At 46.1% G+C, this 25,165-nt stretch overlaps 2 protein-coding genes and 1 pseudogene across 7 annotated transcripts in view; all 3 read right to left on the bottom strand.

Annotated features, from left to right (window-relative positions):
• Positions 1 to 8,312, bottom strand: part of PHF21A (PHD finger protein 21A) — a 95,747-nt gene extending 87,435 nt beyond the window's left edge. For 4 of the 6 annotated variants that reach the window (XM_069739710.1, XM_069739712.1, XM_069739711.1 and 1 more), the window contains exon 1: positions 7,926 to 8,063. The gene's annotated coding sequence lies outside the window, so the exon portion shown is untranslated. Of the gene's footprint in view, positions 1 to 7,925 lie in introns of all 6 variants that reach the window. The other 2 variants (XM_069739707.1, XM_069739713.1) reach the window with 2 other exon arrangements.
• A 4,198-nt stretch (positions 8,313 to 12,510) lies between these two features.
• Positions 12,511 to 12,819, bottom strand: LOC138649514 (U6 snRNA-associated Sm-like protein LSm1). The gene has a single exon (XM_069739986.1). The coding sequence runs from the start codon at positions 12,817 to 12,819 to the stop codon at positions 12,511 to 12,513; it is 309 nt and encodes a 102-aa protein (XP_069596087.1).
• A 4,498-nt stretch (positions 12,820 to 17,317) lies between these two features.
• Positions 17,318 to 17,650, bottom strand: LOC138649513 (U6 snRNA-associated Sm-like protein LSm1 pseudogene; annotated as a pseudogene).
• Between the last annotated feature and the right edge of the window lie 7,515 nt (positions 17,651 to 25,165).

Raw genomic sequence — 25,165 nt, 5'->3', positions numbered from 1 at the left:
AAGATCATTCTAATGAGAACTTTTACAACACTTTCTACTAATTTCCAGTAACTTCCATGAAGCGTATCTACTCAACAGGTCCATGTCCAGCAAAATCCCGGTTAGAAACTTTTCATGGCCACGAAACTACACACTAATCTATAAGGATTGGATGCAAAAAGTTAGGTTGGATAATCTTGGCCACAGTAATAGAACAAAAAATCTGTCCTTACAGAGACACCATGCACTGCATACATATGGATTCATAATAATGAACCCTATATAATAGGAGTAGCACTGTGTAAGTCCTGATCTGCCGCAGCCTACGGCGATAATTAGTGGATTGTTATGTACAGTCACACAGTGAACTACTCACTAGTTTATTTCTTGCAAAATTACATTAAACCGAAACCTGTGAGTGACTCGTCATCACAATTTGTGGGCTTTGATACACCTATAGCAAATAATAGGATTCCATATACAAAGATTTGGAAAATGTTAGTAAGATAACATATTCTGTGGTTTTCTGTTATTTTAAAAAGTTGTGTAGTTGTCACCAAATGCTCACGGTCATGGTGTCCCTCGGGGCAGTGTTCTCACTCTGTTGCTGCACGTAAACTCAACAGAACATATTCTTGTCTTATGGATGAGAATAATGCGTGTAATGGACTGCAGCTCCCCCACACGTCCGTGATGTGAACAGGACTGGCCCGATGACTACAACATTCATCTGACCCCAGCCTTATACGTCACAAAAACAAACGTATCCATCATCACTACTGTGCTACAAGAAGGAGACATTGGTGAATGCAAATTCTGTCACACTAGCAACACGATGCTATAGGCCAAGTCGGTCAACAACCAAAGACAGGAAGGGGAACTTTTCTTCAACCCTGAATTGATATTTGTTGATCATTTCACACCGATCAATCAGCTGGGAATATACAAACTTTCCAAAATGGAAGGTACGCCTAGATCGGGGGGTCTCATACCTGTGGCTTTGGAGACGTGTGGCTGGCATACAGAGCAGCTCTCCAGATGGTGACTTTTGCGCGTCGTACCACACAGAGAAGAGCAGATCTGAATGGGGATAGGATAGGCCCTGGTCCTTAATATACTGACTCTGTGGAAAAGCATTGGTTGTCATACCGGTAAGGCTAAGTTCACATTTGCGTTGTGCGGTGCTGCGTCGGTGACGCAACGCACAACGCATGCAAAACGCAGCTTTTTTTGACGCACGCGTTCATTTTTGCATGATTTTTGGCGCAGAAAAAAATGCATCATGCAGCGTCCTCTGTGCCCCGACACTTGCGCCAAAATGACGCATGCGGCATAAGAAGCAAGACAACGCATGTCCATGCACCCCATGTTAAATATAGGGGCGCATGACGCATGCGTCACCGCGGCTGCGCCCGACGCAGCACCGCACAACACTAATGTGAACGTAGCATAATAGGGGGCCCTGGGTGTCATTACTGTGAGGGGGGAGATGAATGTGGATCTCAAGTTTAGAAATGTTGGGGACCAGTGGACTAGATGACTGCAGAACATCTGCTCCCAGCAGAAGCCATCATAACCAACAGAACAGCATTGTGACTCAACATGTGAGCAGCCAAAAGTATCTGATGTCTGAGCCCACCGTATGTCAGATGTGGACTCATTTGCTATACCAGACTACAGTTTTGCACAAAACAAGTTGCATGATGTCTTTACAGACTTTCACATACAGCAGATTGGCTGCAGATTTTCATATGCAGATGTTTCGAGGAATTTGCCACAGATTTTACCCTTTGCATGTCAAACAGACATTCACGAAGAAAATCCAGACAATATTGACAGGCAGCGCATATTATAAAATCCACACATACAAGTCAATTTCTGCTCTGAGATTGTATTCACCATGTAGAGGAGACATGCGGCAGGTGCACAACTTCAGAGTTACTGATAAATTTGCTTCCTATAGATGCAACTGCAAGTTTGGCTAAAGTATATCACAGTAATTCAGTTGTAGGCAATTTATAACTTTAGGACTTTTATGTACTTTCTTGCCATGTGCAGTAGACTAGAGGGAATGAGCAGCATTTCTGCAAATTGGTTCTGCGTCAGAAAAATAAATACTGTGTAGCCAATGGTGCATAGGCCAAGAAAAGTAAGAAAACTGCAGGAACCAATGCAAGGTAGCCGTATTGTGAATGGATCATTGATTAGTGGTTAACAAGTGCGCAATTAATGTTATGCGCCATTTCAACGTTTGAAAAACAAAACTCAACCGTATCATGAGAAATATAATTCACCCAAAAACAGAAACACAACTTTGCCATGCACTTTGATGCAGATGTTTTAGGCACTAGATAAACAACAGACTAACGCCGAGCTATGTGGCACATGACAAACTATGGGAGGCGTTGGGACCCCATGTACCTTCCAGTTGGATTTTTCAGGACCTTCGCGGCCAATGCTTTCTTGTAGTATAGAATACCTATTCTAAAAGGGACAAACTGAAAGTTTGTCTCAAGTGACCCTGGTGAGGTAAGCATCTCGGTACAAAATTACTGCAGATATTTAACAATCGTAAACTTTCCACAGACATTAGACAACTGCAGGATGAACGTTATTACTATAATCACATAGATACAAATGAAATGGCAAAAAAAAACAATGGTGAACTGGACAAGAAAGAAAACAAAACTTGCACCTATAGATTATCAGTAGATCCTGCCATAAACTTAATTAAAGAGATCTACAGATAAAACAGTGTTAGCTGCCCATGCACAATGGTTTTCTTTAGGCTCCGGTTACGCAGCTTTACTGGTCACACATCATGAAGTTTACAATATCAAAATGCAGAATGCACCTATAAATTGGATCATACATCAGTTTCATGGTCCAAGTACAGGCTGCAAGTTAAGGACCAGTTGCAGGTCTCCAGACCTAAACTTATCACTCATGAAGATACCAAGTTCCGGTCATGAGGACCCACGTCCAGTCTAGAAACCTGCCAAAAATTCAAACACTAGATTTTTGGCCGCAGGTCACACATTGCATGACTGTCATCATAGAAAGCAATATATATATATGTACAACTAACTTCCAACCTGTTTTTTTGTTTTTCACGTCCAAATTGCAACTGTAAGACAATTACAAGTTGCAAACAAACCACACAATTTATTCTTTAATTACAATGATTTACACTCTAGTAACAGCCAAAGCTACATTATCAAAGCTCATCTTAAGGGTATGTGCACACGCTGCTGATTTTGCTGTGGATTCGCTGCGGATTTTGCTGTGGATTCGCAGCAGTTTTCCATGAGTTTACAGTACCATGTAAAACTATGGAAAACAAAATCCGCAGTGCACATGCTGCGGAAAACGCGCGGAAACGCTACGTTGTTTATTCCGCAGCATGTCAATTCTTCGTGCGGATTCCGCAGTGGTTTACACCTGCTCCTCAATAGGAATCCACAGGTGTAAACCCGCAGGTGGAATCCGCACAAAAACTGCAGTAAATCCGAGGTAATTCTGCAGTAAATCCGCAGTGCGGATTTACCAAAATTAGCGCGAAAAAATCCGCAGACCATTCCGCAACGTGTGCACATACCCTAAGGGTACGTGCACACGTTGCCGATTGGCCAGCGGAATTCTCCACACAGAATCTGAATCTTTTGGCAGAAAACGCTGGCCAAAATGCTTGCGGATTTAATGCTGATTTCTTGCAGATTTGTTGCGGATTGTCATGCGTTTTTTGATGTGCAGATTTACCTTACTCAATGTATAGTCAATGGGTGCAGAAACGCTGCGTTTCCGCACAAAGAATTGACATGCTGTGGGGAAAAAAACGCAGTGAATCCGCGTGGATTTTTCTGCAGCATGTGTACAGCAATTCTTAAATTCCCATTGACTATCATTGTTACTGTCCTACACTGCGGATTTGATGCAATTCCGCGAGTCCAAAACCGCAGCTGAAACACATCAAAATCCGCAACGTGTGCACATAGCCTAAAGGATCGTTCACACAACCCTATTTTCAATCCAAGTGCCGTCTGTGAAAAAAAAAAAAAATGTTCAGCATTCGGATCAATGTTATTCATTGGGCAGTGCAGATGAGGTTTATTTCACTGACCGAATCTGCGTGTGAAGGAAAAAAAAAACGAATCTTGAACCAGTTTCTTCCATAAATTGGATGAGACTCTCCTATTCAAGACAATGGGTGTGCAAAAACAAAATCTAGTGCCGTACGGAGACGCCGTACAGCAGCCACTTTTAAGGGTACGTGCCCACGATCCGAATAGCAGCATTTTGGAAGCAGCTCTAGGTTACATGTAGCAATGAGCGAATATACTCATTACGCGAGATTTCTGGAGCATGTTCGGGTGTCTTCAGAGTATTTTTTAGTGCTCGGAAATTTAGTTTTTATTGCCGCAGATGAATTATTTACATCTGTTAGCCAGCATAAGTACATGTGGGGGTTGCCCTGGTTGCTAGGGAATCCCCACATGTACTTATGCTGGCTAACAGATGTAAATAATTCGGCTGCGGCAATAAAAACTAAATTTCCGAGCACTAAAAAACACTTTTGAGGACACCGCTCATCACTAGTTACATGCACATTGGATGGGATTTATAGAAATCCTATGCCCACTGTGCTTCTATTTGACATTTCATAAACTTCCCCGGCGGAGACGCTAGTCTGCGCTGCGTAGTCTCACCCATAGCCATTCATTACATGCGGTAAATCCACATGGTTCAATGAACACATGCGGATTTACCTGTGTGACTAGAATGCAGCGAAAATACCACTATATCCTGATCGTGGGCACATAGCCTAAGGCATACACTGAAATATAGGAAACTGTAACTGGCCATAGAGGAGTATTAAAAAAAAAAAAAATCGTTCAGGTGAAACTTTGAAATATTTTTTATACAATCATGTGAACCTGGCCTAAGAGGGAGACTCCATATAGAGCAGTGTTTCCCCAAACTCCAGTCCTCACTGACCCCAAGGGTCATGTTTTCAGGATTTCCATAGTGTTGCACAGGTCAGACAATTCCTGATGCCTTGATGATACTTCCACTACTTGCTCAATACTAAGGAAATCCTGAAAACATGACCCAGGACTGGAGTTTGGGAAACACTGATATAGAGGAATATATATTATACTGTATTTTTCGGATTATAAATAAAAAGCACTGTTGTCTTACAATCTGAATGTAGCTCACCAGCTGTGGTGGAGCGGGGGTCCCAGAGTCGCTGCTGCAGGAAGCTGGTGGATAGAGATATCTATATACATAATTGTCTAAGGGGTACTTCCGTCTGTCTGTCTGTCCTTCTGTCACAGTTATTCGTTCTCTGATTGGTCTCGGCAGCTACCTGTCATGGCTGCCGCGACCAATCAGTGACGGGCACAGTCCGATTAGTCCCTCCCTTACACTCACTGCCCGGCGCCCGCTCTGTAATCCCCTCCTCTCACACAGGGTTAATGGCAGCAATAACGGCCCGCGGTGTAACGCACTCCGTTACCGCTGCTATTAACCCTGTGTGTCCCCAACTATTTACTATTGATGCTGCCTATGCGGCATCAATAGTAAAAATATGTCATGTTAAAAATAATTTAAAAAAAAAAAAATGCTATACTCACCCTCCGCCGCCTTTTCCACTCCTCGCCACGCTACCGGGATCGCTCCATTGCAAGCGGCAGCTTCCGCTCCCGTCCCAGGGCTGGTGTGTGGGACAAGGACCTGCCGTGACGTCACGGTCATGTGACCGCGACGTCATCATAGGTCCTGCGCACACCTGCCTGGGACCGGAAGCTGCCACTTGCAATGGAGCGGTCCCGGGAGCGTGGCGAGGAGTGGAAAAGGCGGCGGATGGTCTTCCAACGGGCTATAGGTGAGTATATGTTTAATTTTTTTTTTTTTTTTTTAAGTCTCTATACTATGTGGCTCTGTGCTGGGCAATATACTACGTGACTGGGCAATATACTACGTGACTGGGTAATATACTACGTGACTGGGCAATATACCGTACTACGTGGGCTGTGCTATATACTACGTGGCTGGGCAATATACTACGTGGACATACATATTCTAGAATACCCTATGCGTTAGAATCAGACAACCATCTAAAAAATATACTTGAGCACGATGAGCAAATTGTAGGTAATGCATTAAAATAATAAAGTCACCGATCGCTACTCACCAGGTAACACCCTCACTGCTCCTGTTTACTTTGTTGGAGTGATCGCATTCTGTAAATATACGTGAACGCTGCAGCCAATCACATTGCTGACTTCCATACAGCACATAACGTTTAAAGTGGTGGCCCGCTACCATATTGCCTTTTACATGAGCCCATGTTGGTCTTAAAAGTAATAACAGATATCATCCTCACAGTCACCCCTTGTATTTCCTGAGATTTGCTGCACTGTTCACGTGTCATCACTGCAGGGAAGTAAACAAAGACCGGCGATAACCACCAGATCATAAGTGCTAGCGGTGATTTTATTAATTTATTGCATTTCTTACTGCTTAAAAAAAAAAAAAAAAGTTAAACCACAGACAATCCTTTCAAAGGGGGTCAGCAAGTACTTCCACCCCAAAAGGTCCTGCAAACGCGGTGTCCATTGCGCCTATTAACATAGGCTGCATTATCAGCATCTCCTGGTAGGAAAGTGAGAGGAGCTTGATGGCACTTTCAAAAAGACAGGACGGGGCGACCACCTGACCACCGGTCATAAAGGGCCATAACCATTCCACAGATACAACTAAACCACTAGGCCACATGACAAAACCAGTCTGCTTCCAAGGGCAACCACATGGATAGCGGGCTGATGATGGAACGCCTTTGCGACAGGGGGCCTACGGAAGGCTCCTGCTTGCCGCCATCTTTGTGCTCCTATGAAGCCCAGAAACGTTGCAGTGTATAGCAAAAAGTTATTATATGTCGCCTAAGTGGATGAATAAAAATGATTATATATATTAGTTTAAGATTTGGAAAAAATATATATTATTATAACAATGCAATAAAAGAATAAAAACAACCATAATAATAGTGATAAAGTTTAAATCGCCCTTTTTCCCCAGGTAAAAAAAATAAATAAGTATTTGTTATTGAGGAGTCGACTAAAAAGTCTGATGAAAACAACATTTCATCTTCATGTTTTGATTTATAAAAAAAAAAAAACCACACACACACAATGCAAACCACTAGTAATGTATAAAAGCAATAAAAAGCGATCAAAACCTGGTATTTTGCCTAGAACAGTACCAGTAAAACCTACGGCTCGCCGTGCGATAATACAAACCCTCGGACGGCGCAGATGATGGAAAACTTTTTTTTTTTTTTTTAAAGTTACTGGACTTAGAAAATAGAGCTAGAAAATAATATAAAAAAATTAAAAAATAATTACAAAAATAAATAAATGAACCCCAGTTTGGCGTCGCCGTAGACAATCACGCCGTTCGGCCATTTTTACGGCACAGCGAAGGCCGTGATCGTGATAAAACACGAACGGAGAAGTCGTGGGGTTCTACGTCCATTAGGGTGTTGATGAAAACGGCGACTCGTCCCACAAAAAAGATATTAAAAAATATTTAAAAAAAAAAAAAAAAAAGGAAAATCTGCCATACGGACGAGATATAGGGGGGGCTGCTGGAAATATGACAAACACATGCTGAAAATGAAGGTAAAAGTTGTGCGGAGGCCGCAGGACGAGGCAGGACGAGGCAGGACCCGGTACAGGGCACTGAAGGCAGGGGGCACAGTGCAGTAATGCAGGCGGGGACTCCACCGGGGAAGTTCCGCGCAATCTGCGGCTCCCACTCGCGGCAGTCCCACAAGTTGTGCCCACCACTCCGGCCTGCGCAGCCAAGTTTCCCCTCACACTCCCCATCCCCCCGCCGCGGGCCCGCGCCCCCCGGCAGCACGCCGCCCCCTCACCGGCCCACACCTGCTGCAGGAGGACCCCGCTCCGGGGTGGGGGCCGCCGGTGCCGGGGACGCTCCCCTCGCAGCTGCCGCCGCCGCCTCCTCTTCTCGTTTCTTTCTTCTCCTCTTCTTTCATGGGAGAGAAGCCCGGGCTGTCACCGCCACATCTTTCCTCACAGCGCCCCCCCGGCCCACCACAGGCTGGGGGCAGATACGACCCCCCAGTAACGGGAGACGGGGGAAGTCAGTGACGGGAAGAGTGAAAGCCGGGAGAAGAGGGACGGAACAAAGCCGGGGGCGCGGGGGAGATAACTGCCCCCCGTCAGGGCAAATAAATAAATAAAGAGAAAGTGATGGCCAAAGAAGAAGAAGAACTCTCTCCCTCCCCGAACCGCAGTGCACCCGGAGCCGGATCCCTCCGCCGCACTCTCTTCTCCTCCACTACCAAGCGCGTCCCCGCGGGGTCCTATCAGCGAGGCAGGGAGGGGTGACGGGGGCGCGCGTCGTGACGTAGCGAAGAGGGGGGAAAGAAAAAGCGGCCGGCGAAGCGGAGGGAGAGGGGAAAGAGGGGGGGGTGTGATTGGACAGAAATCGGCCTCCCGCTCCTCAAATAGGGTCAATAAGTTAACCGGAATGTTCCCCGGATGGGAAAACCCCCTGATCGGTGAGGAAACGTCTCACCTCAGAGTGAAGGGGAAGGAAAGAGGAGCGAAAGAAACAGCGGACTATTTGACGTTTGTCGGTGCGGCGAATTTATTTCACTTTGCCTAAGGAACGGGGTGTGATGCGGCTCCCATTGCCTAGGGAAGAAAAACCCGGATGTAAAGTGAGGGGAAAAAAGTAAAGTCAAGAGAAGTGAGAGGAGGAAGAAGAAGAGAGAGAAGGGAGATGGAGAGGAGGAAGCTAGAGAGAGGGGAACAAGATGGAGAAGAGGAAGGGAGAGAGGATCAAGATGGAGAGAGAGGGGAACAAGATGGAGAGGAGGAAGGGAGAGAGGATCAAGATAGAGAGGGGAACAAGATGGAGAGAGGGGGAGAGAGAGGAAAGATGGAGAAGAGGAAGAGAGGGGAACAAGATGGAGAAGAGGAAGGGAGAGAGGATCAATGTGGAGAGAGAGGGGAACAAGATGGAGAAGAGGAAGGGAGAGAGGATCAAGATGCAGAGAGAGGGGAACAAGATGGAGAGGAGAGAGAGGGGAACAAGATTGAGACAGGAAAGATGGAGAAGAGGAAGAGAGAGGGGAACAAGATGGAGAATAGGAAGGGCGAGAGAGGGGGAACAAGATGGAGAGGAGGAAGAGAGAGGGGAACAAGATGGAGAGGAGGAAGAGAGAGCGGAACAAGATGGAGAAGAGGAAGGGAGAGGAACAGGATGGAGAAGAGGAACAGGATGGAGAAGAGGAAGGGAGAGGAACAAGATGGGGAAAGGGAAGAGAGAGGGAAACAAGATGGAGAAAGGGAAGAGAGAGGGAAACAAGATGGAGAAGAGGAAGGGAGAGGAACAGGATGGAGAAGAGGAAGGGAGAGGAACAAGATGGAGAAGAGGAAGGGAGAGGAACAGGATGGAGAAGAGGAAGGGAGAGAGGAACAAGATGGAGAAGAGGAAGGGAGAGAGGAACAAGATGGAGAAAGGGAAGAGAGAGGGGAACAAGATGGAGAGGAGGAAGAGAGGGGAACAAGATGGAGAAGAGGAAGGGAGAGGAACAAGATGAGGAAGAGAGGGGAACAAGATGGAGAAGAGAGAGGGAAACAAGATGGAGAGGAAAGGAGAGTGGGGAACAAGATGGAGAGGAGGAAGAGTGAGAGGGGAAAAAGATGGAGAGGAGGAAGAGCGAGAGGGGAACAAGATGGGGAGGAGGAAGAGGGGAACAAGATGGAGAGAGGGAAGAGGAAGATAGAGAGGGGAACAAGATAGAGAAGAGGAAGAGCGAGAGAGGGGAACATGATGGAGAGAAAAGGGAGAAGGAGAGGAGGGGAACAAGATGAGAGGAAGAAGAGAGGGAAGATGGTGAGAGGAGGAAGAAGAATGGGGATCATGATGGAGAAGAGGAAGAGAGAGGGAAACAGGATGGAGAGGAGGAAGCGAGAGGGGAACAAGATGTGAGGAAGAAGAAGGGAACAAGAGGGAAAAGATGAAGTGAGAGGGGAACAAGATGGAGAGGAGGAAGAGCGATAGGCGAATAAGATGGAGAAGAGAAAGGGAAAATGGGAACAAGATGGAGGGAGAGGAGGAAGAGCAATTGGGGAAAAAGATGTGAGAAGAGAAAGAGGGAAGATGAAGAGAGGGGATCAAGATGGAGAAGAGGGGAACAAAAGGGAGATGGAGAGGAAGAAGAGCGACGGGAACAAGATGGAGAAGTGGAAGAAAGGTACGATGGAGAGGGGAGAGATGAGAACAAGATGGAGGAGAGAATGAAGATTTAAAGGAGAAGATGGGGCAAAGATAGGAGAAAGACTGAAAAGTGGAAGATGGAGGGGAGGAAGAAAGATGGATGGAAATGGAAAGAAGACAGAGGGGAAGGAAGCCGGAGAGAGGAATATGGACAGAAGGAAGATGGAGAGGGGAAGAAAATGGCGTGGAGAGAGAAGGAAGATTTAGAGAAGAATGGAGAAAGGGAGGAGGAAGAAGAGAGAATGAAGATAGTGCAAAGATGGAGGAGGAAGACGAGGAAAGAGATAGAAGATGGAGAGAAGGAATAAAATTGATAAGGAGAGAAGTCGATGGAAAAGAGGATGAAGAAGAGAGTGGAAAACCAGAGGAGGAAGACGCAAGAGGGGAAAAAGGTGGAGATGAAGGAAGTATAAAAAAACACAGCTAAAATCCCAAGGAGACAAATAATACACCATGAATTTAAAAAAGGACAAAATATAAGAGAAAATCCATGTTGAGCACTCACATCTCCAGGATTTTACGTGGACTGGGAACTTTTATCAGATCACGATACATAAATAAAGCATTACAAGTGAAAACAAAGATCTAACCATCAGTGTATACACACAAATATATACAGTACAGACCAAAAGTTTGGACACACCTCATTTCAAGATTTTTCTGTATTTTCATGACTATGAAAATTGTACATTCACAGTAAAGGCAGCAAAACTATGAATTAACACATGTGGAATTATATACTTAACAAAAAAGTGTGAAACAACTGAAATTATGTCTTATATTCTAGGTTCTTCAAAGTAGCCACATTTTGCTTTGATGACTGCTTTGCACACTCTTGGCATTCTCTTCATGAGCTTCAAAAGGTAGTCACCGGGAATGGTCTTCCAACAATCTTGAAGGAGTTCCCAGAGATGCTTAGCACTCTGCGGTCCAGCTCACCCCAAACCATCTCGATTGGGTTCAGGTCTGGTGACTGTGGAGGCCAGGTCATCTGGTGTAGCACCCCATCACTCTCCTTCTTGGTCAAATAGCCCTTAAACAGCCTGGAGGTGTGTTTGGGGTCATTGTCCTGTTGAAAAATAAATGATGGTCCAACTAAACGCAAACCGGATGGCATAGCATGCCGCTGCAAGATGTTGTGGTAGCCATGCTGGTTCAGTATGCCTTCAATTTTGAATAAATCCCCAACAGTGTCACCAGCAAAGCCCCCCACACCATCACACCTCCTCCTCCATGCTTCACGGTGGGAACCAGGCATGTAGAGTCCATCCGTTCACCTTTTCTGCGTCGCACAAAGACACGGTGGTTGGCACCAAAGATCTCAAATTTGGACTCCTCATACCAAAGCACAGATTTCCACTGGTCAAATGTCCATTCCTTGTGTTCTTTAGCTCAAACAAGTCTCTTCTGCTTGTTACCTGTCCTTAGCAGTGGTTTACTAGCAGTTATTTTACCATGAAGGCCTGCTGCACAAAGTCTCCTCTTAACAGTTGTTGTAGAGATGTGTCTGCTGCTAGAACTCTGTGTGGCATTGACTTGGTCTCTAATCTGAGCTGCTGTTAACCTGCGATTTCTGAGGCTGGTGACTAGGATAAATGTTTCCTCAGAAGCAGAGGTGACTCTTGGTCTTCCTTTCCTGGGGCGGTCCTCATGTGAGCCAGTGTCTTTGTAGCGCTTGATGGTTTTTGCCACTGCACTTAGGAAAGTTTTCCCAATTTTTTGCACTGACTGACCTTCATTTTTTAAAGTAATGATGGCCATGGTCTATTCAGTAGGACTATCAGCTGTGTATCCACCAGACTTCTGCACAACACAACTGATGGTCCCAACCCCATTTATAAGGCAAGAAATCCCACTTATTAAACCTGACAGGGCACACCTGTGAAGTGAAAACCATTTCCGGTGACTACCTCTTGAAGCTCATCAAGAGTGTGCAAAGCAGTGTGATGCAGCGATGTCCTTGCTGTGCAGTGAGTAGGCAGTGACCCATATAAAGTTCAAAATAAGTCTTGTTTATTTCATAGCATACTCACAAACTGGAAAAATAAGCAAACAAGTCCTTCGGTATGCAGCCGGGAAAAGTAAAGACAGTCCACAATCTGTTGCCGTGAACGTATTACACCACCGTGTACACTGGGGTGTCAGGCTTTTTAGGCTCTGCCTGGCCAGTGTTGCTCCACACGGACAGAGCTCCTCATAAGCCTCCTGCTAGCCTTGCTATTCTAAACGCTGCTCCTCTAATATCTCCTCAATGGAGACTTGTAGTAATTGTGTGTTGCTCTCCTTCTCCAGGTCTATCTCTCCAAGCAGGACCACATTTTCTCCTCGTACCACAAATATTCCCCTAGGAATATCTCCATATTTCTTCCCAACGTGTATCCTCTCCACAGTCTGATGCAGAACAAGATTGGCAAACTGGTCAATGCTTCTCAAGTATCCAATAAGAGTTCTTCCATCTCTGAGAAGGACCAAGTGCTTTTTGTCAATGTCCTCTATGAGGCTGGCGGTCCCCGGGATGTAATTCATCCTCTCACCCGCCCCCTACTCGGGGCAAAGCCTCACACCGGACACTGCCTTACATACCCCCCCTCTGTTCAGACTTGTGGGGTTGAACATTTGTCAGCATACATGGTGCCCATGACAGGGCATCCGCATTTCCCTGTGATTTCCCAGCCCGATGTCCCACAGAGAAGCTGAAGTTTTGTAGGGACAAGAACCATCTGGTGACACGGGCATTCCTCTCTTTTGCATTTCTCATCCAGACAAGGGGTGAATGGTTCGTTACCAACCGAAACTGACGCCCGAGCAAATAGTAGCGTAGGGACTCCAAGGCCCATTTAATCGCCAAGCACTCCTTCTCCACTACGCTATAATTTTTCTCTGCCGGGGTCAGTTTCCTGCTTAAATAGGTGACTGGATGCTCATCCCCGTTCACCTCTTGTGACAGCACCGCTCCTAAGCCTACCTCTGAGGCATTGGTTTGCACAATAAAGGTTTTCTTGAAGTCGGGGCTGATTTTAACAGGTCCGTTGGGGAAGCCGATTTACCAGCAAAATTGGGTATAAATTGACGGTAATACCCAATGATGCCAAGGAATGCCCTCACTTGTTTGGTACTTAAGGGCTTGGGCCAGTTTTGAATGGCCTCAATTTTGTTCACTTGAGGTTTGATAACCCCCCGGCCGATCACGTATCCTAAGTACCGGGCTTCCGTGAGACCTATCGCGCATTTCTTTGGGTTTGCTGTTAACCCTGCGACTCTAAGAGACTCCAGCACTGCTTGTACCTGGGATAGATGGGTATCCCAGTCGGTACTAAAGATGACTATGTCATCCAAATAGGCCGACGCGTAATCTCTATGTGGCGCTAACACAATGTCCATCAGCCTGTGGAATGTGGCCGGAGCCCCATGTAACCCAAAAGGTAAGACAACGTATTTATAGAGACCCTCTGGGGTTATAAAAGCAGTCTTTTCTTTTGCTGACTCTATTAAGGGAACCTGCCAGTAACCTTTCGTGAGATCCAGCGTGGTGAAGTACTGGGCCTTCCCCAGTCTCTCAATTAGCTCGTCCACCCGTGGCATGGGATACAGGTCAAATTTTGACACTTCATTTAACTTCCTAAAGTCATTACAGAAGCGTAATGACCCATCAGGTTTTGGTATTAGTACAATGGGGCTAGCCCACTCACTTCGGGACTCCTCAATGACTCCCAACTGAAGCATTTGCTTTACCTCGGCCGTGATGGAATCCCTTCGGGCTTCTGGCACTTGGTACGGTTTCATCGCACCTTTACCCGGGGCTCAGTGACAATGTCATGCTGAATCACTGAGGTTCACCCCGGCAGCTCTGAGAATACATCCATATTCTGCTGTACCAAAGCTCGAGCCTCCCGCCGCTGCTGTTTTGTGAGGGCATCATTGACTTTTACCTCACACCCGGCTGTGTCCTTGGCCAGTGCCAGAGGGACCTCCGATTGTATGACCGTAGTTGCTTCTGTGACCAAACATTCTCGGTCCTTCCAGGCCTTTAGCAGCTTTACATGGTACAGCTGCTCGGGTTTTCTTTTCCCGGGTTGGTACACTTTGTAATTCACTTCTCCCACCTTCCCCCGTATCTCATAAGGCCCTTGCCACTTGGCCATGAGTTTACTCTCTGGGGTGGGTACTAGTACCAACACCCGGTCTCCTTTAAAGGTCCTGACCTTGGCCCTTTTATTATATGTACGGCTCTGAGCGGCCTGGGCATCCAACAGATGCTCTTTTACTATGGGTTGCACAACCGCAATCCAATCCTGCATACTTGCCACATACTCGATAACACTCTTATGTGGAGTGGGCTCCTGTTCCCACGTCTCTTTGGCTACATCCAGCATTCCCCTCGGGTGCCTGCCATACAATAGCTCAAATGGGGAGAACCCCGTGGACGCCTGCGGTACCTCGCGTATGGCGAACATTAAATATGGCAATAACATATCCCAATCCCTCTCATCCTTGGCGACCACCTTTTTGAGCATGGCCTTGAGGGTCTTATTAAACCTCTCGACCAACCAATCGGTTTGTGGATGGTACACTGACGTACGTAACTGTTTAATTTGGAGCAATTTACATAGCTCCTTAGTCACTTTAGACATAAAAGGGGTTCCCTGATCTGTAAGGATCTCCTTGGGAAGCCCAAGGCGACAAAACATGGCAAACAGTTCACGGGCTAATAGTTTAGCCGAAGTGTGCCAGAGCGGTATCACCTCTGGATACCGGGTGGCGTAGTCTACGACTACTAATATGTGCTGGTGGCCCCGGGCGGATTTTACTATTGGCCCTACCAGATCCATCGCTATCCGCTCAAAAGGTACTTCTATGATGGGCAGAGGCACTAACGGACTCCGGTAGTTCGTGGTGGGTGAGGTTAGTTGACACTCAGGACATGTGTCACAGTACTTTGTAACCTCAGCGTAGACACCAGGCCGAAAAAACCTCTGTAATATGCGCTCTAACGTCTTTTTGGCCCCCAAGTGCCCCCCCAACATGTGAGTGTGAGCCATGTCGAGCACTGCCCGACGATACGGTTGGGGCACTACCAGCTGTTCCACCACCTCATCCCGGATTTTATCAACCCTGTACAGTAACTCCTGGTTGATCATCATCCGGGGAAACTCCTTTTCTGCACCAGGTTGTTGTGCCACCCCATTCACCTCGATTACTCTTGCCCGGGTCAGAGTGGGATCCTGGAGCTGGGCAGTCCCAAACTTACCAGGTGACACCTCCAGCTCAGGAATTGGTGGATTCTCGTCCACTTCTCCTGCCAACACCTCTAGGGGAAACCTATCGGGATTACACACTGTCCCTATCGTGGCTACCCCTACGGCAGGTGTCCCTGACTCAGGATCTTCCGGAATGCTTTTTACCCTGAGAGGGTTAACGCTGGTCTCCCAGAGGGACCAGAACAAGGGCAAGTCTCTACCCATCACAGTCCCATACGGAAGAGTCTTTACCACTCCCACCACATGTTTTATCTCTCCACATGGAGTGGAGAACGTGACCTCCGCAGTCCGGTACTCTAAGACTAAGAATTCCCCATGTATGCACACTACCTCCACCTTTCGTCCATTAGGACTGTCCCCAGCAACCAGGGACCCGTGTACCAGGGTCACCAAGCTCCCCGAGTCCAAGAGAGCATCCGTCTGGTACCCGTTAACGAGTAATCTGCACAGCTGAGGTTCGGTACCGGCAGGGTCTGTAGTGTCAATGCAGACTGGCTGGGCATACATAAACACCCGGCGGGTATACCCGCAGTCCATGGGTTCTGTTGTTAGGGGGCAATTAGCAACCACATGTCCAGGTTCTTGGCACCGCCAACACGTAATGACTGTGGCACGAGGTAACCTTGGGGCCAGTTTAGGGGACACAGGTCTGTGGTCACTCTCTTTCCGAGACAACCCCTCAGGACGGACTCGGTCCGGTTTTGTCCCAGTGGAGGGTCGTGAACTTTTCTCAGACTCCTGAGCTGGCGGAGCCTTACGTGATAGCCGAAGTGGAGCAGTGTCCCATATAAAGTCCTGGGTGGCCCTATATCGCTCTATCAGACCTACAACCTGGTCTAGGGTACCCAGGTCCCCTTGACCCACCCAACGCTGTATGGCTGCTGGCAGAGCCCTCACCAGTCGGTTGACCACCACCCTTTCCACTATCTGTCTTGTGGTTAAAGTCTCAGGTTGGAGCCACCGTTTCACAAGCTAAAGTAAGTCAAAAATCTGAGACCGGGCAGGCTGGGCTTCCACAAAAGTCCAAGAAAACACCCGTTGAGCTCTCACATAAGTATTAACCCCCAGTCGGGCAAGGATCTCACCTTTTAGCTTGGAATAGTCCTGGGCATCCTCCCGACTGAGGTCAAAGTAGGCCTTTAGCGCATCACCCCTCAAGAACTGAGCCACAACTTCAGCCCACTGTGCTGCTGGCAGATTCTCCCGCTCTGCCGTGTGCTCATAGACGGTGAGGAAAGCTTCCACGTCATCTTCCGGACTCAATTTCCTCAAAGCGGAGCGGACCTTGTCTCGGGCATCGCGACGTTCCGGGGTCAGTGCTGGAGGTGCCTCACGCAGGGCTGTAATTTGCTGCAGCAACAGGTTATTAGTTTGTTGCTGTGTGAGGACCAGCTGCCATGAGATCTCCTCCATTTTATCTGTAGGCCTGAATTGTAATGTAGCAGGCTTAATTAGAGACATGCAAATGGTGTTGGGGTATGCCTTAATTCACACTGCCCGCATTCTTCACCATATGTGATGCGGCGATGTCCTTGCTGTGCAGTGAGTAGGCAGTGACCCATATAAAGTTCAAAATAAGTCTTGTTTATTTCATAGCATACTCACAAACCGGAAAAATAAGCAAACAAGTCCTTCAGTATGCAGCCGGGAAAAGTAAAGACAGTCCACAATCTGTTGCCGTGAACGTATTACACCACCGTGTACACTGGGGTGTCAGGCTTTTTAGGCTCTGCCTGGCCCGTGTTGCTCCACACGGACAGAGCTCCTCATAAGCCTCCTGCTAAGCCTTGCTGTTCTAAACGCTGCTCCTCTAAGATCTCCTCAATGGAGACTTGTAGTAATTGTGTGTCACTCTCCTTCTCCAGGTCTATCTCTCCAAGCAGGACCACATTTTCTCCTCGTACCACAAATATTCCCCTAGGAATATCTCCATATTTCTTCCCAACGTGTATCCTCTCCACAGTCTGATGTAGAACAAGATTGGCAAACTGGTCAATGCTTCTCAAGTATCCAATAAGAGTTCTTCCATCTCTGAGAAAGACCAAGTGCTTTTTGTCAATGTCCTCTATGAGGCTGGTGGTCCCCGGCATGTAATTCATCCTCTCACCCGCCCCCTACTCGGGGCAAAGACTCACACCGGACACTGCCTTACAGCAGTCATCAAAGCAAAAGGTGGCTATTTTGAAGAATCTAGATTATAAGACATAATTTCAGTTGTTTCACACTTTTTTGTTAAGTATATAATTCCACATGTGTAAATTCATAGTTTTGATGCCTACAGTGTGAATGTACAATTTTCATAGTCATGAAAATACAGAAAAAAAAAAATATATATATATAGCCTTTTTATTCTTGATGCTTATGAGTGGCTGCACCGTGCAGTGAACCCTCTGTATTTACTTTCATGCAGTCTTCTCTTTATGGTAGATTTGGATATTGATACGCCGACTGTTATGACCCCAATGGCGAGGGTCTCAGAGGAACGTGGAAGTCTGCAAGATACAAAAATCCAGCTCATAGGGCAGTGGTAACTGGGTTGACCATATATCTACTCCTAACGCCAACACTAGAAGTAGCCGGGGGTCATACCTACGTTGATCCTAGATGACTCGCGCCAGCCGGAGAATCTAAATACCCCTAGTAGAGGAAAACAAAGACCTCTCTTGCCTCCAGAGAAAGGGACCCCAAAGCAGGATAGAAGCCCCCCACAAATAATAACGGTGAGGTAAGAGGAAATGACAAACACAGAAATGAACCAGGTTTAGCACAGAGAGGCCCGCTAACTAATAGCAGAATATAGAAAGGTAACTTATATGGTCAACAAAAAACCCTATCAAAAATCCACACTGGAAATTCAAGAACCCCCGAACCGTCTAACGGTCCGGGGGGAGAACACCAGCGCCCTAGAGCTTCCAGCAAAAGTCAGGATACAGATTAGGAACAAGCTGGACAAAAAATACAAAACCAAAAACAAATAGCAAAAAGCAAAGTAAATGACTTAGCTGAATAACCGGACCAGGATCAGTAGACAAGAGCACAGCAGATTAGCTCTGATAACTACGTTGCCAGGCATAGAACTGAGTGTCCAGGGAGCTTATAAAGCAACGCCCCTAACTAACGACCCAGGTGCGGATAAAAGGAAAGACAGAAAAACCAGAGTCAAAAAACTAGTAACCACTAGAGGGAGCCAAAAAGCAAATTCACAACAGTACCCCCCCCTTAGTGAGGGGTCACCGAACCCTCACCACGACCACCAGGGCGATCAGGATGAGCGGCATGAAAGGCACGAACTAAATCGGCCGCATGAACATCAGAGGCGACCACCCAGGAATTATCCTCCTGACCATAGCCCTTCCACTTGACCAGGTACTGAAGTCTTCGCCTGGAGAGGCGAGAATCCAAGATCTTCTCCACCACGTACTCCAACTCGCCCTCAACCAACACCGGAGCAGGAGGCTCAGCAGAAGGAACTACAGGCACAACGTACCGCCGCAACAAGGACCTATGAAATACATTGTGAATAGCAAACGACACAGGAAGATCCAGACGAAAAGATACAGGATTAAGGATTTCCAATATCTTGTAAGGACCAATAAAACGAGGTTTAAATTTGGGAGAGGAGACCTTCATAGGAACAAAGCGGGAAGAAAGCCATACCAAATCCCCAACGCGTAGTCGGGGACCCACACCGCGGCGGCGGTTGGCAAAGCGCTGAGCCCTCTCCTGTGACAACTTCAAGTTGTCCACCACATGTTTCCAGATCCGCTGCAACCTATCCACCACAGAATCCACCCCAGGACAGTCAGAAGACTCCACATGACCTGAAGAAAAGCGAGGATGGAAACCAGTGTTGCAGAAAAAAGGCGAAACCAAGGTGGCGGAACTAGCCCGATTATTAAGGGCAAACTCAGCCAACGGCAAGAATGTCACCCAATCGTCCTGATCAGCAGAGACAAAACACCTCAAATAAGCCTCCAAAGTCTGATTGGTTCGCTCCGTCTGTCCATTAGTCTGAGGATGGAAAGCAGAGGAAAACGACAAATCAATGCCCATCCTACTACAAAAGGATCGCCAGAACCTGGAAACGAACTGGGATCCTCTATCTGACACAATATTCTCAGGGATGCCGTGCAAACGAACCACGTTCTGGAAAAACACAGGAACCAGATCGGAAGAGGAAGGCAGCTTAGGCAAAGGAACCAAATGGACCATCTTGGAGAAGCGATCACATATCACCCAGATAACAGACATGCCCTGAGATAGCGGAAGATCAGAAATGAAATCCATGGAGATATGTGTCCAAGGTCTCTTCGGGACAGGCAAGGGCAAGAGCAACCCGCTGGCACGAGAACAGCAAGGCTTAGCTCTAGCACAAGTCCCACAGGACTGCACAAATGACCGCACATCCCTTGACAAAGAAGGCCACCAAAAGGACCTGGCCACCAGATCTCTGGTGCCAAAAATTCCCGGGTGACCTGCCAACACCGAGGAATGAACCTCGGAAATGACTCTGCTGGTCCACTTATCCGGAACAAACAGTCTGTCAGGTGGACAAGACTCAGGCCTATCAGCTTGAAATCTCTGCAACACACGTCGCAGATCCGGAGAAATAGCTGATAAGATAACTCCATCCTTAAGAATACCAACAGGATCAGCGACTCCAGGAGCATCAGGCACAAAGCTCCTAGAAAGAGCATCGGCCTTCACATTCTTTGAACCTGGTAAATACGAGACAACAAAATCAAAGCGGGAGAAAAACAATGACCAGCGGGCCTGTCTCGGATTAAGGCGTTTAGCAGACTCGAGATACATCAGATTTTTGTGATCAGTCAAGACCACCACACGATGCTTAGCACCCTCGAGCCAATGACGCCACTCCTCAAATGCCCACTTCATGGCCAACAACTCCCGATTGCCCACATCATAATTTCGCTCGGCAGGCGAAAACTTCCTAGAGAAAAAGGCACAAGGTTTCATAACAGAGCAACCAGGGCCTCTCTGCGACAAAACGGCCCCTGCTCCAATCTCCGAAGCATCCACCTCAACCTGAAAGGGAAGTGAGACATCGGGCTGGCACAAAACAGGCGCCGAAGTAAACCGGCGTTTCAACTCCTGGAAAGCCTCCACGGCAGCAGGAGCCCAGTTAGCTACATCGGAGCCCTTCTTGGTCATATCCGTCAAAGGTTTCACAACGCTAGAAAAATTAGCGATAAAACGACGGTAGAAGTTAGCGAAACCCAAGAACTTCTGAAGACTCTTAACTGACGAGGGCTGAGTCCAATCAAGAATAGCTCGGACCTTGACCGGGTCCATCTCCACAGCAGAAGGGGAAAAAATAAACCCCAAAAAGGGAACCTTCTGTACACCAAAGAGACACTTTGAGCCTTTGACAAACAAAGAATTTTCACGCAAAATTTTAAAGACCAACCTGACCTGCTCCACATGCGAGTCCCAATCATCAGAAAAAACCAAAATATCATCCAGATAAACGATCAAAAATTTATCCAGATACTTCCGGAAAATGTCATGCATAAAGGACTGAAAAACTGAAGGCGCATTGGAGAGCCCAAAAGGCATCACCAAGTACTCAAAATGACCTTCGGGCGTATTGAATGCGGTTTTCCATTCATCACCTTGCTTAATGCGCACAAGGTTGTACGCACCACGAAGGTCTATCTTGGTGAACCACTTGGCACCTTTAATTCGGGCAAACAAGTCAGACAACAGCGGCAGAGGATACTGAAATTTGACAGTGATCTTATTTAAAAGCCGATAATCAATACAAGGCCTCAAAGATCCGTCCTTTTTAGCCACAAAAAAGAATCCTGCACCAAGAGGGGAAGAAGACGGACGAATATGTCCTTTCTCCAAAGACTCCTTGATATACGAACGCATAGCGGTATGTTCAGGTACCGACAGATTAAAGAGTCTTCCCTTAGGAAATTTACTGCCTGGAATCAAATCTATAGCACAGTCACAGTCCCTATGAGGAGGCAATGCACTGGACCTGGACTCGCTAAAGACATCCTGATAATCAGACAAATACTCCGGAACTTCCGAAGGCGTAGAAGAAGCAATAGACACAGGCAGGATATCCCCATGAATACCACGACAGCCCCAACTAGAAACTGACATAGCCTTCCAGTCCAGGACGGGATTATGGGTCTGTAACCATGGCAGCCCTAAAACAACCAAATCATGCATTTTATGTAAAACAAGAAAACGTATCACCTCGCGGTGTTCAGGAGTCATGCACATGGTAACCTGTGTCCAATACTGCGGTTTATTTGCTGCCAATGGCGTAGCATCAATACCCCTAAGAGGAATAGGATTTTCTAATGGTTCAAGAGTAAAACCACAGCGCTTAGCAAATGACAGATCCATAAGACTCAGGGCAGCACCTGAATCTACAAACGCCATGACAGGATAAGACGACAGTGAGCAAATCAAAGTTACAGACAGAATAAATTTAGGTTGCAAATTTCCAGCGGTGACCGGACCAACAACCTTAGCTATACGTTTAGAGCATGCTGAGATAACATGTGTAGAATCACCACAGTAGTAGCACAAGCCATTCCGGCGTCTATGAATTTTCCGCTCATTTCTGGTCAGGATTCTATCACATTGCATTAAATCAGGTGTCTGTTCAGACAACACCATGAGGGAATTTGCGGTCTTGCGCTCCCGCAATCGCCGGTCAATTTGAATAGCCAGTGCCATAGCATCATTCAGACCTGTGGGAATGGGAAAACCCACCATAACATCTTTAATGGCATCAGAAAGACCATTTCTAAAATTAGCGGCCAGTGCACAGTCGTTCCAATGTGTCAGCACGGACCATTTCCGAAATTTTTGGCAATACACTTCAGCCTCGTCCTGCCCCTGAGACATAGCCAGCAGGGCCTTTTCTGCCTGAATCTCAAGATTGGGTTCCTCATAAAGTAAACCGAGCGCCAGAAAAAACGCATCAATATCAGCCAATGCCGGATCTCCTGGCGCCAGCGAAAAAGCCCAATCTTGAGGGTCACCCCGTAAGAACGAAATAACAATTTTTACTTGCTGAGCGGAGTCTCCAAATGAACAGGGTCTCAGGGACAAAAACAATTTACAATTATTCTTGAAATTCCTAAACTTAAACCTGTCTCCGGAAAACAGTTCAGGAATCGGTATCTTAGGTTCTGACCCAGGACTTCTGATAACATAATCTTGTAAGCCCTGCACACGAGTAGCCAGCTGGTCCACACTTGTAATCAAGGTCTGGACATTCATGTCTGCAGCAAGCATAAGCCACTCTGAGGTAAAGGGGATGAAGAAAAAAAAAAAAAAAAAAAAAAATGAGAGAGGAGAAAAAAAAAAACTCAGAATCTTCTTTCTTATAATCCCTCTTTTGCAATGCATTAAACATTTAATATAGGCCTGGCAAACTGTTATGACCCCAATGGCGAGGGTCTCAGAGGAACGTGGAAGTCTGCAAGATACAAAAATCCAGCTCATAGGGCAGTGGTAACTGGGTTGACCATATATCTACTCCTAACGCCAACACTAGAAGTAGCCGGGGGTCATACCTACGTTGATCCTAGATGACTCGCGCCAGCCGGAGAATCTAAATACCCCTAGTAGAGGAAAACAAAGACCTCTCTTGCCTCCAGAGAAAGGGACCCCAAAGCAGGATAGAAGCCCCCCACAAATAATAACGGTGAGGTAAGAGGAAATGACAAACACAGAAATGAACCAGGTTTAGCACAGAGAGGCCCGCTAACTAATAGCAGAATATAGAAAGGTAACTTATATGGTCAACAAAAAACCCTATCAAAAATCCACACTGGAAATTCAAGAACCCCCGAACCGTCTAACGGTCCGGGGGGAGAACACCAGCGCCCTAGAGCTTCCAGCAAAAGTCAGGATACAGATTAGGAACAAGCTGGACAAAAAATACAAAACCAAAAACAAATAGCAAAAAGCAAAGTAAATGACTTAGCTGAATAACCGGACCAGGATCAGTAGACAAGAGCACAGCAGATTAGCTCTGATAACTACGTTGCCAGGCATAGAACTGAGTGTCCAGGGAGCTTATAAAGCAACGCCCCTAACTAACGACCCAGGTGCGGATAAAAGGAAAGACAGAAAAACCAGAGTCAAAAAACTAGTAACCACTAGAGGGAGCCAAAAAGCAAATTCACAACAGCCGACCTCCTGGAGAGTGTTGGTCACTTGGTCGGCTGTTGTGAAGGGGTTTCTCTTCACCATGGAGATTATTCTGCGATCATCCACCACTGTTGTCTTCCGTGGGCGCCCAGGTCTTTTTGCATTGATGAGTTCACCAGTGCTTTCTTTCTTTCTCAGGATGGACCAAACTGTAGATTTTGCCACTCCTAATATTGTAGCAATTTCTCGGATGTTTTTTTTTCTGTTTTTGCAGCTTAAGGATGGCTTGTTTCACCTGCATGGAGAGCTCCTTTCACCGCATGTTTACTTCACAGCAAAACCTTCCAAATGCAAGCACCACACCTCAAATCAACTCCAGGCCTTTTATCTGCTTAATTGAGAATGACATAACGAAGGGATTGCCCACATCTGTCCATGAAATAGCCTTGGAGTCAATTGTCTAATTACTTTTGGTCCCTTTAAAAACAGGGTGGCACATTTTAAGGAGCTGAAACTCCTAAACCCTTCATCCAATTTAAATGCGGATACCCTCAAATGAAAGCCGGAAGTCTGAACTTCAACTGCATCTGAATTGTTTTGTTTAAAATTCATTGTGGTAATGTCTATAACCAAAATTAGAAAAATGTTGTCTCTGTCCAAATATATATGGACCTAACTGTATATATATATATGTCATTCTTTTATTGTGGCTTGTTATTTGGTTTCTCCATCAGCCGTAACTTATCATATTTTCTCTGGCTGTCCACCAGATTATTTTTTGTTGGACAAGTTGTAGTTGTGACTGACTCTCTTAATTTTACCATATAATGTACTGAAAAACAGGGAGACAATTCCAAATGGGTTGAAATGGTGAAAAATAACAACTAGTTTTTTATTTAGTTTTTACACAGTTCAGTGTGCCTTAAAAATGACTCAGTATCGAGAGTCTATAGGTCAGTATGATTACAGTGACACTAAACGTATAGGTTTTTTTATTCATCTTAGTCACCGAAAAAGTGAAGTTTTAAAAAAAAAAATGTATATTTTTATTGTTTTTTTTTTTGCTTGTGTAGCCATACTCTGGGACTCACAACATTTTCATTTTTCCATCAATGGCGCAGTCTAAGCGCTGGATTTTTGCGTGGCAAGCTGTAATTTATGTTGATATTATTTTGGGGCACATACAATGTTTTGATCACTTTTTCTTGCATTTTTTTTTTCAGAGCAGCTACAGCTACTGAAAAATAGCTATTCTATCTTTTCTATTTTCTCTTTTTACTCTCATACATGAGACTTTTATTGCCTCGGTGTCAAAACGTTTTGATTTTTTTTTTTTACTGCGATAAGGTAAATAATTAAATGTTTTAAACTATTTTAATTTTTTTAAACTTTTTTTTATTTTTACCTTAATTTTTTAAGTCCTCTTGTTGGCTTGAATCTGCAATTGGTTGATAGCTTCTATAGAAATG

This window comes from Ranitomeya imitator, chromosome 9 (assembly GCF_032444005.1).
Source record: "Ranitomeya imitator isolate aRanImi1 chromosome 9, aRanImi1.pri, whole genome shotgun sequence".
NCBI classification, from domain to species: Eukaryota; Metazoa; Chordata; class Amphibia; order Anura; family Dendrobatidae; genus Ranitomeya; species Ranitomeya imitator.
Note: the sequence above shows the minus strand (reverse complement) of the source record. Positions and strands in the feature narration are given on the sequence as shown.

Excerpts from the sequence above, each read along its gene's own strand:
- LOC138649514 (XM_069739986.1), bottom strand. The coding sequence starts at position 12,819 with ATGAATTACATCCCGGGGACCGCCAGCCTCATAGAGGACATTGACAAA.